The sequence below is a fragment of the Erinaceus europaeus genome, chromosome 1 (genome assembly GCF_950295315.1).
Source record: "Erinaceus europaeus chromosome 1, mEriEur2.1, whole genome shotgun sequence".
Taxonomy (NCBI): Eukaryota; Metazoa; Chordata; class Mammalia; order Eulipotyphla; family Erinaceidae; genus Erinaceus; species Erinaceus europaeus.
In genome coordinates, this window is record NC_080162.1 from 10,925,767 (window position 1) to 10,940,188 (window position 14,422).

Sequence of the window (14,422 nt, forward strand, 5' to 3'; positions counted from 1 at the left end):
GAGATAGCAAGCTGGAAGAAAGATGGGTGATAAGTAGGACCAAGCTTCAGAGGAGAATGGGAGGTGGAGAAGATGGTGGGGGTGGGGAGACAGGTGGATCAGCAGTTGTCAAGTTTGACTACAACTTCTCAGTTCAGTCCACCACCTCTGAGTTTCCTCCAAGTCAATTCTCAGACAGGGAAAAATATAGCCAGTCAGTGGCTCATATTCTTCTGTCAATTTTACTCTAAATTCCCCCAGAGTTAAAGACCATCGACCTAGTTCCTTGAAAAACAATCAGGCTATGAGGTCCCAGGGCCTCCTTGGACTCCCTCATAGATACCACAGGGCATAAACTTTTTTTTTCTTTTGTCCCCAGGTTTATTGCCGGGGTTTGGTATCTGCACTATGAATCCACTGCTCCTGGAGGCTATTTTTTTTTCCCTTTTGTTGCTTTGTTTTCCATTGTTGTTGTTGTTATTGTTGTTATTGCTGTCGCTGTTGCTGGATAGGACAGAGAGAAATGGAGAGAGGAGGGGAAGACAGAGAGGGGGTAGAGAAAGAGAGACATCTGCAGACCTGCTTCACCGCCTGTGAAGCAACTCCCCTGCAGATGGAGCTGGGGGCTTGAAATGGGATCTTTACACCAGTCTGTGTGCTTTGCACCATATACACTTAACACGCTGCACTGCTGCCAGGCCCCCAGGCCTAGACTTCTAACAGATTCTTCTCTTTACCATCACTGGTCACTTTTACCAGGAAAATCATCATAAGGCCTTTTGTGGGTCTCACCAGGACCTTGCCCTCACTTTACACCAGCAGTGGTATGAACTGCTCCACTCTCCAAAGGGAAGCTGGGCCATCCTACTCTGCCACTTGAGGAAAACTAGTCCTCTTGTGTGAGTGCAGTCTAGAATGTTCCCAACTGTGACCATGGACTGTGAGCTCAGACTGACAGGGACTTGGAAGTTATACAGGCTCCTGTGCTAAATATGAATATATGTGGGACCCGGGTCAGATTAATGTAATATACAGTTAATTATACCTATATGTACATTTTCTGCCCTAATCCAGCTTTCTAGCTCTATTCTCAACTCTGAGATCATCTTCCCAGGCAATATTTCTAGTTCACTTCCATGTTAGCTATCAAGATTAAACAAAGATTACTGAAGTCTTAGGGTCCTAGAAACATACCTAAAATAGACATCTTAGCTTCTTTCCACCTGAAGGTTCCTATTCTCATCTGCTACAGTTTTAGCCCTTGGTTCTTATTTATTTCTTAAACATTTAGCCCTGTGAGTCCATTCCCTGGGCAGAAGACCTCACCAGTGTGTCCCAAAGCCTCGCCTCTCCAGAATCCTACCTTCCTAGGGAAAGACACAAACATGCTGAGGATATATACCAACATGCCCACCTCTATGTCTGGTGAAGAAGCAATTACAGATGCCAGGTTCCATCACTCATAAAAAAATTTGGTCTATATTCCCAGAGGTAGGAAATGCTAGCGGAAGATGACCAGAGTGGTCTGAACCCCCATTCCACCAGAAGTGTTTGGTCACCTAGAATCTTTGTCTTTATACCAAAACTGAAAAGGAAGCGGATCTGGAAATTTCCAGAGGAATTCAGGCACGGTTTCACTTATCTGACTGAGAGAAGAGGAAATTGAAAAGACACTTGGAAATAGTAATAAGCATATATGTGACTTAGAAAGGAAATGAAGGTGGTCCGGGAGGTGGGGTGGTACAGTGGATAAGGCATTGGACTTTCAAGCATGAGGTCCTGAGTTCAATCCCTAGCAGCACATGTACCAGAGTGATGTTTGTTTTTTTTTCTCTCTCTCTCTCCTGTCATTTCTCATGAGTCAATCAATATTTTTCTTTTAAAGAAGGAAGTGAAGGGAAGACCATGGAAGTGAATAAAAATAGGAAATACATAGATATGTAGATATCTATATGCCTATAGATGATAGTCAGATAGGTAGATAGATAGGTAGATAGATAGATAGATAGATAGACACGTAGACAGACATAGAGATAGATAGATATATAGCCAGCCCATATCTGTGATGTGGGGAGTTGCAGTTTCTGCTGGAGAAGAATGGGCGTATAGAACTGGTAGTGAGAACAGTGTGAAATTATATTCCTATTATCTTATAATTTTATAAAACAATATTAAATAGCTAGTACTTTTTTAAATGTCATGCTGGATATTTGTCTTTAAAAGATAACGACAGGACAGAATAAGCCAGGAAACAGCTGAGGGCTTCTTTTACTGTGCAGTTCTTTCAACTGTCATATGGACCAGGGTTTATACCACATCCATGCTGACTACATGGCTTTCACATTGACAGTGATGAGGAAATCTGTTTAAATTAGGGAAAAATATATACCTTAAAGCAAAAGTACACAAAAGTCTGTAGTGAGTTAGTATAACACTCCTAATGAAATAGTATCTAATTAGACTTAGATACCCTCCTCACCTACTTCCTATTAAAGTTCTCTAACTCATTCCAAAACTAACCTCATTAAAGCAAGGACTGCAAAAGCTGAATAAGGGCAAGAGACTGGCATACTTTAATGATGACTCTTTAGTCACTATCAGGCCACCCCATCAGCTGGGGCCCTAGTTGGGGAATCTTGAGATTCCTAAACAGACATGATGGGCCTAGACCTCAAATAAATCCCTCTCTCCATTGTTAACGGTCATTTCTATCAGTAACAACAAAATAGACCCCTTTGTGGCCCCCCCATAGAACCTTGTTCTCAACTTGCATCAACAAAGGTAGAGAATGTTCCTTCCTTCAAAGGGAGACTGGACAACATACTCTGCTACACCTGGGGAAGATGGGTTCGATATTGGGGCATCTTGGAATGTTCCTACTCATGACCACAGAATGTGAGCACAGATATACAGGGATGCAGAGGTCACATAGGCTCCTAAGCTGAATATGGGCCCCAGACCAAATCAAATTGATGGGGTTTACAGTCAACAATATTTATACCCCTTTCCCATATTAAAGAGCTAATCTCTCCCCTGATCCACCTTTCTGGTCTTTTTCCAGCCATGGTATCATCTCCCCAGACAATAACTTGGATCCACCTGCATATCAGATTTCAGGCTCAGGGGGAAAAAAAAAAAAACCAAAAAACTAGTACAGCCACAGGCCCTTTGGAATATAACTAAAATATGCGTACTAGCTATCTACAAAATGAAGGAACCCCCCCAACTCTTTATCTGCATTATTCCAGCCTTTAGGTTCATGATTGTTAAACAATTTGTTTGGCTTTATATATTAACTCTCTTTTCAGCCACCAGGTTCCAGATATTAGCAGGATGCTGACCAGACTTCCCTGGACAAACAACCCACCAATGTGTCCTGGAGCTCTGTTTCTCCAGAGCCCCACCCTACTAGGGAAAGAGAGAGGCAGACTGGGAGTATGGATCCACCTTTCAACGCCCCTGTTCAGCGGGGAAGCAATTACAGAAGCCAGACCTTCCACCTTCTGTATCCCACAATGACTTTGGGTCCCAGAGGGTTAAAGAATAGGGAAGCTGATGTTCAGCTTCATGGGAGGAGGGGAGGCGAAGGGGAGGGGGTGGTGGGACATAGTCTTTTGATGGTGGGAATGGTGTTTATGTACACTCCTATTAATTTGTAGTCATATAAATGAAAAAAAAAAAGAATAGGAAAGCTACCAAAGGAGGGGATGGGATACAGAGATCTAGTGATGGGAATTGTGTGGAGTTGTGCCCCTCTGATCCTTTGGTTTTGTCAATGTTTTTTTATGAATAAAAATAAATAAATAAATAAATAAAAATAAAGGAATCATAAATATGTTAATCTGACGTGAGAGAAAATGTTCTGGAACAAGGTCATATCATCTCAGAAAACCAGAAATGAAAAAAGTCAAATAGCACAGAAAATTTAACTTGATTATATAATGCTTCAGAAAGCAATATTATGGAACCCAACATCAATTTACCCATCTTTGAATAACTTGACTCCCAGATATAAAATATAAAACATGATCTATCTTTAACAAATCAGCCTTTTCTAGACTCCAAGGTAATAGGGACTGGTTTAAAACTGGGCTCCATTCCTTAAATGAGACTAATGAAACTCAGGCTTGGAACTTCTGGGAACTGCAAAGAAGTCCCCCTGTAGAATTCTAGAAAAATTATAAAATAAAAACTAACTTCAGTTCACTCAGCTGACAGTTGTTTTATCCAAAAGTGCAGAATGCATTCAAAATGTCTTTGTCACTAGGGCTTCACCATTCTGAGTCAACTTATTTAGGTAGAAAGAGCACTGACACACGTCATTCCTGTTGTCATGTAACAGAAGTAAATGATCACCTCAAAAATGCCGTCTTCATCTGGGAGCCTGTTTTGCCACGTGTGTGAAGCAGATATGAGCCCAACCCTCACTACCTCACTATGCTGAGGGTAGCTGTGATGCTGTGGTGTCTTTTCCACTTTCTGTCTCTGTCTTACTCTTTCCCTCTAAAAAATCTATCCTGGAATGGTGAAACCTTGACAAAAACAACAAAATTCAACTCCTATATTATAGTTCCAGAGATACCAAAACTCACAGTTCCTATCAAAAGACCCAAGCTCAGAAACTAAGTTCCCTAGACTATCAAATGTCATGTTGGCAGAAATCAAAGCATGTTATGTGGAAATAGGAAGTGAGCTCTTTTTCTTTTCAACCTGCTATGTGAGTATGGAGAATCACAGAACTAGATGCTTCCATGCTCATATAGACATGCCATATGATATCACCATACTGGGTACAGGAAACTTCAGGTCAAGTAAAGCTGAGGGGCCAAAGTAGAATTGATCCCTGCCCACTAGTGTTAAGAAGCTCAAAAAGTAGCTTGATATACTGAATAAGAAATTTGGGTAACCAGGGAGTCCAGCGGTAGCGCAGCGGGTTGAGCGCATATGGTGCGAAGCTCAAGGACCTGCGTAAAGATCCGGGTTTGAACCCCCGGCTCCCCACCTTCAGGGGAGTCGCTTCACAAGCGGTGAAGCAGGTCTGCAGGTGTCTATCCTTCTCTCCCCTTCTCTGTCTTCCCCTCCTCTCTCCATTTCTCTCTGTCTTATCCAACAACGATGACAACAGCAGTAGCAATAATAACTATGACAATATAAAACAACAAGGGCAACAAAAGGGAAAAAAATAAATATAAAAAATTAATAAAAAAGAAATTTGGTTAACCACTAAGGAAAGATAGAAACAGGCTGGGGGTATGGATTAACTTGCCAATGTCCAGGTCCAGCACAGAAGCCAGACCTTCCACCTTCTGCCCCCCATAAAGATTTTTGACCCATACTCCCAGAGGGATAAAGAATAAGGAAGCATGAGTCTGGATCGACCTGTCAATGCCCATGTTCAGCGGAGAAGCAATTACAGAAGCCAGACCTTCCACCTTCTGCATCCCACAATGACCCTGGGTCCATACTCCCAGAGTTATAAAGAATTAGAAAGCCATCAGGGGAGGGGATGGGATACAGAGATCTGGTGATGGGAACTGTACCCCTCTTGTCCTATAGTCTTGTCATTGTTTCCATTTTATAAACAAATATATTTTAAAAAATATAGGGAAGCTTCCAATGGAGGGGATGGGACATGGAATTCCGGTGGTGGGAACTGTATGGAATTGTACCCATTATCGTACTATCTTGTTAATAATTACTAAATAACTAATACAATTAAAGGGAAAAAACAAGAAATTTGGATAAAGGGTAAAGCACATATTTGGCATTTTAAAATTATTATTACTTGTGACCCAGGAAGTGACACATTCAAGCATGAGGACCTGAATGCTTGCTCAGGTGTTCTGATGTTCTAGCTCTGGTTCTCTCTCTCTCTCCCTCTCTCTCTCTCTCTCTCTCTCCTCCTGTAAATAAATATTTATATATAGTATTAGAGCTTTCACTTATATACTTAAGTGTCCATGGGGAGATCTGAAAAATATTTATGGGTCATGCTCTTCATAAAGTTCAAAAAACTCCTTTTTAATTTTGTGCTTACAAGTTGGAGTGGAGGAATAGTAAATAGATAGGTTATTGGTAGGTTCTTTCTAGAGAACTGGAAAGCTGGGAGTGGGGTGGGGACAATAAAGAAATAAATGAAGAGATTTAACATAGTATTTAACATACAATGGACAAGGACCCAGGTTAAAGACACCAGTCTGCACCTGCAGGGAGAAAGCTTCACAAGTGGCGAAACAATGCTTCAGGTGTCTCTCTGTATCTCTCTCCTTCTCTACCTCCCCCTTCTCAATTTCAGGCTGTTCTATCCAATAAATACATAAATAATAAAGGAAAAATAAAAATGTATAAAAAAAGAGTCAACATAGCAAAATGTTCTATTTTGTATTTAAAAATGAAATAACTACTTTTGGAATAAGTGAGCTGTACAAAGAAACTAAAAAGCAGCTCATAAAAAATACAATTAGTTACAGTAGATCACAAGAGTTTAAAACTAGAAACAACCATATTATAGTGATAGCCTGGGGACTAAAAATGATAGCTGCATACCCAACATACATAATGCTTAGAAACACAATAGTGAAAAAATGAAGCTCATCACAGTAGTACTAAAAGCACATTCACAAAAGGCTCAAAAGAAGCCAAAATGAATTGATGTTGGTCTGAATAGAGGATATATTTACAGATGAACAGTGTAGGAAGGAATTACTAAGACACACTGATAATGCTCTGTTGATAGATACACTGCACACTTCATGATGATTCATCTCATTGGAACTTTAAGATATATTAACTCTTCTGCATGTAGTTTGTAACTCTATTAAACATCATGCAGTTTCTATTTGTGTTCAATAGGATGCTGTTGCCTAAATAAATGGTTTGGAGGTATTCCATTAAAAGAATCCAGTATATCACAAGTTTGGAAACTGCTGAGCAAGACCTAGTTAAACACAGTAAACTTAATGTCATCAACAGGCTCTTGGAAATTGCAATTTTTAAGTGAAATGTAACATAACAAAATCATTTTATAATACACACACACAGAAATTAGATTTCTGCAACATACTTATGGTCACAGAAACATCACCAAATTTGTCACAAAGACCCAAAACACATCCATTAGTATTAAACAATAGTTTATATTCATTCAGTAATCTATTCATCATTAAACCCACTTATTCTGGTCCAGGAGCACAATGGCTGGAGCCTATCCCAGGAGTTTAGAGCAAACAGGAACCAATTTGGAGCAGAACTCTCTTCAATGGCAGGGAGCACTCTACACACCCACATTCACTGAGACTGGGACACCTTAGAGATGCCCGTGAACCTAACACCTCATACTTAGGGTATAAGAGGAAACTGGAACACAGAGCAAACCCATACATACACGGAGAGAATGTTCACACTGCACATAAGGGCCCTGGCTGGGTACCATTTCTTTTTCTGTGTTATAAGGGAATGGCTTTGAAGAAAAGTATCCATTATTAGAACCTGATGTATATTTCCATCCCACTTGATGTCTCCATGAATGAGTTTGAACATTTCAGCCTTCCTTAGATAGACCCAATTAACACTTCCCCTGTTAAAATGCCTTGAAGATTTCTTCTGATTTCCCAAATCTTGGTTACAACAGAAACTCCATGAAAACATGTGCATTTAAACCACCAGCCCCACATTTTCATGGGGACAATACACATTTCAGCCATCATGATGTCTATCTAGTGTCTTCTCAAAAGGCACATTTCCATTCAGGGTCCTTGCACACATGTAATCCCACAGCAGCGACCTGGCATATTTCATGATATTAGCAGATACAATATAGTGAAGGAATATAAAAGGACAGATTTTCAAATCTCAACATTCTTAGTGGTCTCTAGTTCACAAATCAGTGTCTCCCAAACACTTGAAACTGATCACACGTTGACTTAAAATCACCTCATTTTTTTCTCCAAATCTTTTACATCAAAACAAATCGTGTTTCTATACAATTAGCATTTTGTTTTGTTCACAGTGGGAAGAAACAGCTGCACTTGTTGATCCAAGCTCTTGCCTCTTTTAAACCTTTTTTCATGCTAGCTAACCATGAATGAGATTATGAATTCCCCCCCCCAACACACACACAGTCTCTATGTATTTAACTTTAAGGCATTTTTCATGACTTTTTTTAACAGGTTTAATCAGGCAACTGCATTACCTTTGATTACTTCTTCCAAGTTTCACAGTAAAAATAGAAAAAGAAATTCATGTAAATACCTTCCTCATCAAATAACAAATATATAATTTGCCTTTAATCACTTCCCTTTCTGGCATCTGAGCATCACCAGCCCTTGTAGGGTCCAGTTTGGTGGGAAACCATTCCATCTGGTTTGGAAAATACATCCTCTCTATCTCAAAGCACACAAAACAAAATATCATACAGCAAACATCAAACTGTATATTGATTGCTCTATGGATAAATAAAAGTCATTTTTACATCTGAGACCAAAAGTCATTAAAATGTAGAGAGATGAAGATAAACTGAAATAAAAACAAAGACAAAAATAATAACATGACTTCCAGACTTAGTTTAAATTCAAGATATGGTGAGCAGCTTCTCAAATAATATTGCAAACATATTCCAGAGTGAGGAAAAGTTTTATTCAAAGAACTATAAGAATGACAAATATACTGAAAAGTAAAACTAAAGTTTTAATGAGAAAACATTTCTATTACTAAGCAAGAGTAATTTATTTTATGAGCAGTTATGTTCATATAGCCAATATTGAGGGCACCTACCTCATTTAAGTCCTGCTGAGTCACAAAGGTGTCCTTTGACCAAATAGTAGCCTTCTGATCACTTCTACAAAACACAAAGAAAGGGTATTTGCATTTAGATAAAATCTTGTCCACAACACATTTAAAATTGTTGGATAAACCCCCTACCTTCTGCACCCCCAAAACAACCTTGAGCCATACTCCCAGCATGGGAGAAGTGATAGGAGGAAAATAAGAGGGCTCTGAACTGTTGGGCATTACAACAGCTCCCCCCTACTCTGCTGCAATGCTTGATGTTGTGGTCTATTTACATAATCATTGCTTTGCCTGAGACCCACCTTGCCTGCAGGGCATCAGTTTAATCCCCATTGGTTTAATCTCCACTAATTTAATCCCCACTGGTTAGATGGAAGCTTTCTATGTTCTGTTCATGCTCTTTTTTTGCTCTGCCCCTCTCCTAGTCATTTCCTTTCCCCTTGCCACTTCTGGTGAAAAGATACATAAAAGGTGATGTATCTGATTAATAAAAGAGGAATTGCGTTCCTGCTCAGCCACTAAAGTTCCTGGTTCCTCTCCCACGTCGCTGAGTAGGCAGTAGCCTGGGTTGGCTCAGGCAGAGTGCTCTCCAACCCAGAGCGCACATGCCCAGGAAGAAACACCCTCAGGCTAGCCCAGCACCGGACTCCAGCTCCATCAGCACCCAGAGAGAGGGGTGGAAAAGGAGAGGGACATATGGAGGTAGTTACGTTATCATGAGTGCTTTGGAGGGGAAGAGAGGATTGAATCAGGAAGAAAAAGGGAACAATTATGTATAAATGTAGGCAGATCATTGTAGAGATGATGGTTGGCCTATGTCTACAACCTTGGAGGAACTGTGGTAGCTTGCAGTGGGGAGACTGGTGATTGAGAACTCTCTTGGTAGAAACGGAGTGGATTTATACCCTGGTTGACATATAATTCTGCATAATATAAATAAATAAGTAAATAAATAAATAAAGCTGTTGGCTACAATCCAGGTTATCTCCTTGTCTAAAATCAAAACAAACAAACACCCTTAGTTGTGTCTCACTGATCTTAGGGTAAAGTCCAGACTTCTTTCATTGGTCTGCACAACAATATAGTATTTGAACCCTACCAACCTTTCTTGTCACATCTCCTATTTTCTGCTCATCCAGTCCAATACATACCAGTCTCGCTACCCTTCTCTCCCTTTCCTGAACACATAGTGTTAGTTCACTGTTCCAGGCTTCTTTCTTGCTTTCCCAGGCTGCTAATTCCAAGATGGCCCATCACATAAGAATCATTACTGGGATCCACCTGCATATCAGATTTTAGGCTCAGGGGGTGGGAGGGAGGAAAATGAAAAAGAAAACTAGTATAGTCAAGGACCCTTTGGAATATAACTAAAATATGCCTCTTAGCTATGTACAAAATGGAGAAACCCAACTCATTATTTGAACTATTCCAGCCTTTAGGTTCATGATTAGTCAATAATTTGTTTGGCTTTATATGTTAACTCTCTTTTCAGTTACCAGGTTCCAGATGCTACCATGATGCCAACCAGACTTCCTTGGATAGATGACTCCACCGATGTGTCCTGGAGCCTTGTTTCCCCAGACCCTCATCCCACTAGGGAAAGAGAGAGACAGACTGGGAGTGTGGATTGACCTGTCAACACCCATGTTCAGTGGGGAAGCAATTACAGAAGCCAGACCACCCACCTTCTGCACCCCACAATGACTTTGGGTCCATACTCCCAGATGGTTAAAGAATAGAGAAGCTATCAGGGGAGGGGATGGGATATGGAGTTCTGGTGGTAGGAATTGTGTGGAGTTGTACCCCTCTTATCCTATGGTTTTGTCAGTGTTTCCTTTTTACAAATAAAATAAAAAATAAAATTAAAAAAAAAGAATCATTATCAACTCTGATGTCACTACCCCCCAAAAATGTTGATCTAAGTAGGAAGGGTTCCCTCACTACCACCTCAACCTTAGACTTTCTCCTTAGTGCTCATTTTAATCTAAAATTATGCATAGTTATTAACATTTTCACACTAAATTGTAATTTAAAAGAAAACCCACTAATTTACATCTATTTTGTATACTGAATCCTCAGGACTAGATACAAAGCCAACATTTTTTTCATTTCTTTTGAATGAATGAATATATTCTGCCACAACTATCATAAGAAAATATTCACTATTTATTTATTTATTTATAAAAAGGAGACACCGACAAAACCATAGGATAAGAGGGGTACAAATCCACACAGTTCCCACCACCAGAACTCCGTATCCAATCCCCCCCCCCCCCTTGGTAGCTTTCCTATTCTTTAAGGTCATTGTGGGATGCAGAAGGTGGAAGGTCTGGCTTCTGTAATTGCTTCCTCGCTGAACATGGGTGTTGACAGCTTGGTCCATACTCCCACCCTGTCTCTCTCTTTCCCTAGTGGGGTGGGGCTCTGGGGAATCAGAGCTCCAGGACACATTGGTAAGGTAATCTGTCCAGGGGGGAAAAAAAGAGGCAAAGAAAGAAAATCTTCTCTAAAGACAGGCTTTTGTACATTTCACCATATCTCTTATCTAAGTTACTACATGATTTATTTTTTCTTATTTTTTTTTACATCCACTAAGGTTATTTCTGGGGCTGAGTAACCATACTAAGAACACACCACTCTCTGAGGCAATTTTTTTCCTGTATTTTCCTTCTATTTTTATTTTTGATGGAGCAGAGAGAAGTTGAGAGGGTAGGGGAAAATAGAGAGGTAAAGAGAAAGACAGACACCTACATACCTGCTTCACATATCACCCTGCAGGTGGGGAGCAGAAGCTTGAACAGGGGTCCCTGTGCGTGATAACAGATGCTTAACCAAGTGCACCACCACCCGCCCGCCATATTACATTTTAGAAAGTTGTTGGATAGTACAGTGAAACTGAGCTTAGCTACTATTCAGTGGCCAATAGAAGACAGCAAACAGAATTCCAGGACTGGCAGATTATTAGCTCCAAATCATGATTTCTCATGTGTTACCATCCAGTGGCATTTATTACATAGCATTCCAGTTTTATCCATAGCACTTTGTATGCTATTATATAATAAACAGTAAATTACAGTTATTATCTTCATTTTAAAAAAAGGCTGATGATCTTAATGAATAGTAGATTTATTCAGTGGTAAGTCAATTTACAAGAAGATTTATTTGGGGGCATCATTATTTATAGTTAGTATTCTGCCTTAATTTGAGTCCTGAAGAAAAAAATAGGTTATATATATATATATATCATCTGAATGGTCATAAAATTAACTTCTAAAATCCAAGGGCATATTTAGGTGTCAAGGCCTCATTTCTTCCAAATATTCTTAAGAATCTAAAATTCTTTCAGTCAGTGGGCACAGATGCTGCTCATTGCATAAAAAATTTCTCCTAGTGATAAAAGAGAGAGTAAAAGCAAAGTCGTGGTGTCTGCCTTGACTTCACAAACTTGCATTTCCCTCATGGGTGTGAAAGAAAACTAAAGGCCCCAAACATGATCTCAGACCAGAGGAAATGAAGTGAGTGAGGCACACCCATTCAAAGAACCTACCAACTCCCCAAGCTATAGCTGTTTCTGAGCATCAGAAAACACAAAATAGGTTTTCCCCACAAAATGAGGAATGCTCTCTTGAAGGAAGGAATGAACTCTCTTCACTGTTAACATCTAAAACCTTGAAGGGTTCACAGTTCCTTTGCCACCTAGAGAGGCTCTCAATTTGTGTTTATATTGACTAACATATTTAGTAATGTGAGAGAGATAGAAGTAAGTTGTTAATGGAAAAGAAATATTTGCCAGTTTATAATTTTCAAGATGATTTTTCCCCTAGGGTTTTGCTACCAGTCAGTGGTAAACTAAAATACAACTAGCAAACATTGATGGAAAAGAAAAACTGGTTTTATTAAAAATATATTATACATTATTCATGTGCACAACCCAAGTTTGAGTTTGGCCTCCACTCCCCCACTACATTGAAAGAAGTTTTGGTGCTATAGCAGTGGAAGGGGGGAGGGAGAAAGAGAGAGGAGGAAGGAAAGGAAGAGGTGAGGAGGGAGAGAAGGAGGAGGATAAGAATTTAGCAATTCCCAAGGTCTTTACTATCCCAGGCCGAGGATGTAGGCTGCATATATGTACTGTTTCACATCGCTGCCAAATGCATGTTTCTAAAAGGTCAATAATGCATAGGCCAGTCAAAGCTCTGCCAACATCAGTACAACCTACCCTCCACACTGAGATTAACAGAGAGAGAGGAAAGGCAGCCTGAGATCTTTAGAGTCTAACTGTGGCTGCTTTTCTTGATGATCATCTAATGTCATTTTTTATTATTGTTATTCAGAGCATAAGTTCTATTTAATTGCATTTAGAATGCACCAGAAGACAGTAAACAGAGGCAAGGTGGACTTCAGCACAGAGTTCCTTTCTTACTCATCAGCACCCAAGTGTCTCTGGTTGAAAGAGTTTCAACCTTACCCCAGTCATAAAGGAGAGTTCTTCTGCTGTCCAAGCCCCTCATGAGCTGAGCCACCTGGCCAGGGGATTTTACTGCTGTGGTGGGCAGCATACATTCAGCTCAAGACTTCTGTCACAAGACATCAGTCTATACTTGCGAGTTTCACTGCTATCTCCCTGAATATCCTTCCTGTTATCATGCCCAGACTTGAGTTGTCAAAAGCATGGATGAGCTGATATTCTTCTGGCATCAGTGTGTAGTGCTTTATAGGTAGATGGTTTTTGTTGGAGAGGTCACAGAAGGCAGAATATCCATTGGTTAATGGGTTGGGTTTGAGTTATCATTATCGGACTTCCTTTGTTAATTCAGTATGCTTATCAGTTACTTCCACTTGGTGAGACTGAACCTTCAAGAACACTTACCAGCAAAGTTAGACCAAGTGTTTCCAAAGGCATTTAATGTCTTTAAACATCATCACCACCACTACCACCATTATGGTATAATTTAATAAAAGCACTTCTCAACTAAACACACACACACACACACACACACACACACACACACATAACATAACATAGTTGTGTTCTGACATTAAAATAACTTGTCCCTGGATTCTGTTGACTATGAAACAGTAGCTAGCTCATTCAAATGCAACCTTGCTGAATAATGCTTGACCTTTTTTTTTTTTTTCCACGTTGTTAAAACCGTACAGTATATGCCTGAGCCAGTCTGCTGGGTCACTCTGCAATGGCCTTCCCTGGGGAGGTATAAAATAACTTAAAACAGCAAACCAACAAAGATTAAATCATTTTTCTTGGCCTAAGCACACTGTCAAACCACAGATGTGACAACTTATGAAGCAGTATTATAGCAATTTCAACAGATGCCCACATTTAAAGACTAAGTCAACAGAGGAAAGCCCCTCATTTCTTCCCTACTCTCCCAATCTATTTTTCACAAAACAGTTTTGTCACTGCATTTAGATGGAACACAAGAAGCTAGGACAAAAAATGGAAACTTGGACTGGTTTTGGTGTATTGTAGCAGAGCAAAGGACTCAGGGGAAGGAGAAGGGATCAGTGGACAGGACTTTGATGTCCTGGTGCATGATAGTGGAAAAGGAACCAAGCTAAACTGATCAAAGCAAGGACTACAGAAGCTGAATAAGGACAAGAGACTGGCAGACTTTAACGATGACTCTTCAGTCACTAT

The 14,422-nt window shown here is 40.0% G+C and overlaps 1 protein-coding gene across 3 annotated transcripts in view; it reads right to left on the bottom strand.

Annotated features, from left to right (window-relative positions):
- Positions 1-14,422, bottom strand: part of FAM13C (family with sequence similarity 13 member C) — a 161,017-nt gene that overhangs the window by 68,701 nt on the left and 77,894 nt on the right. For all 3 annotated transcript variants that reach the window (XM_016185685.2, XM_007517389.3, XM_060190209.1), the window contains one exon: positions 8,752-8,815. In XM_016185685.2, coding sequence (XP_016041171.2) covers positions 8,752-8,815 — 64 coding nt within the window. The remainder of the gene's footprint in view (positions 1-8,751; positions 8,816-14,422) is intronic.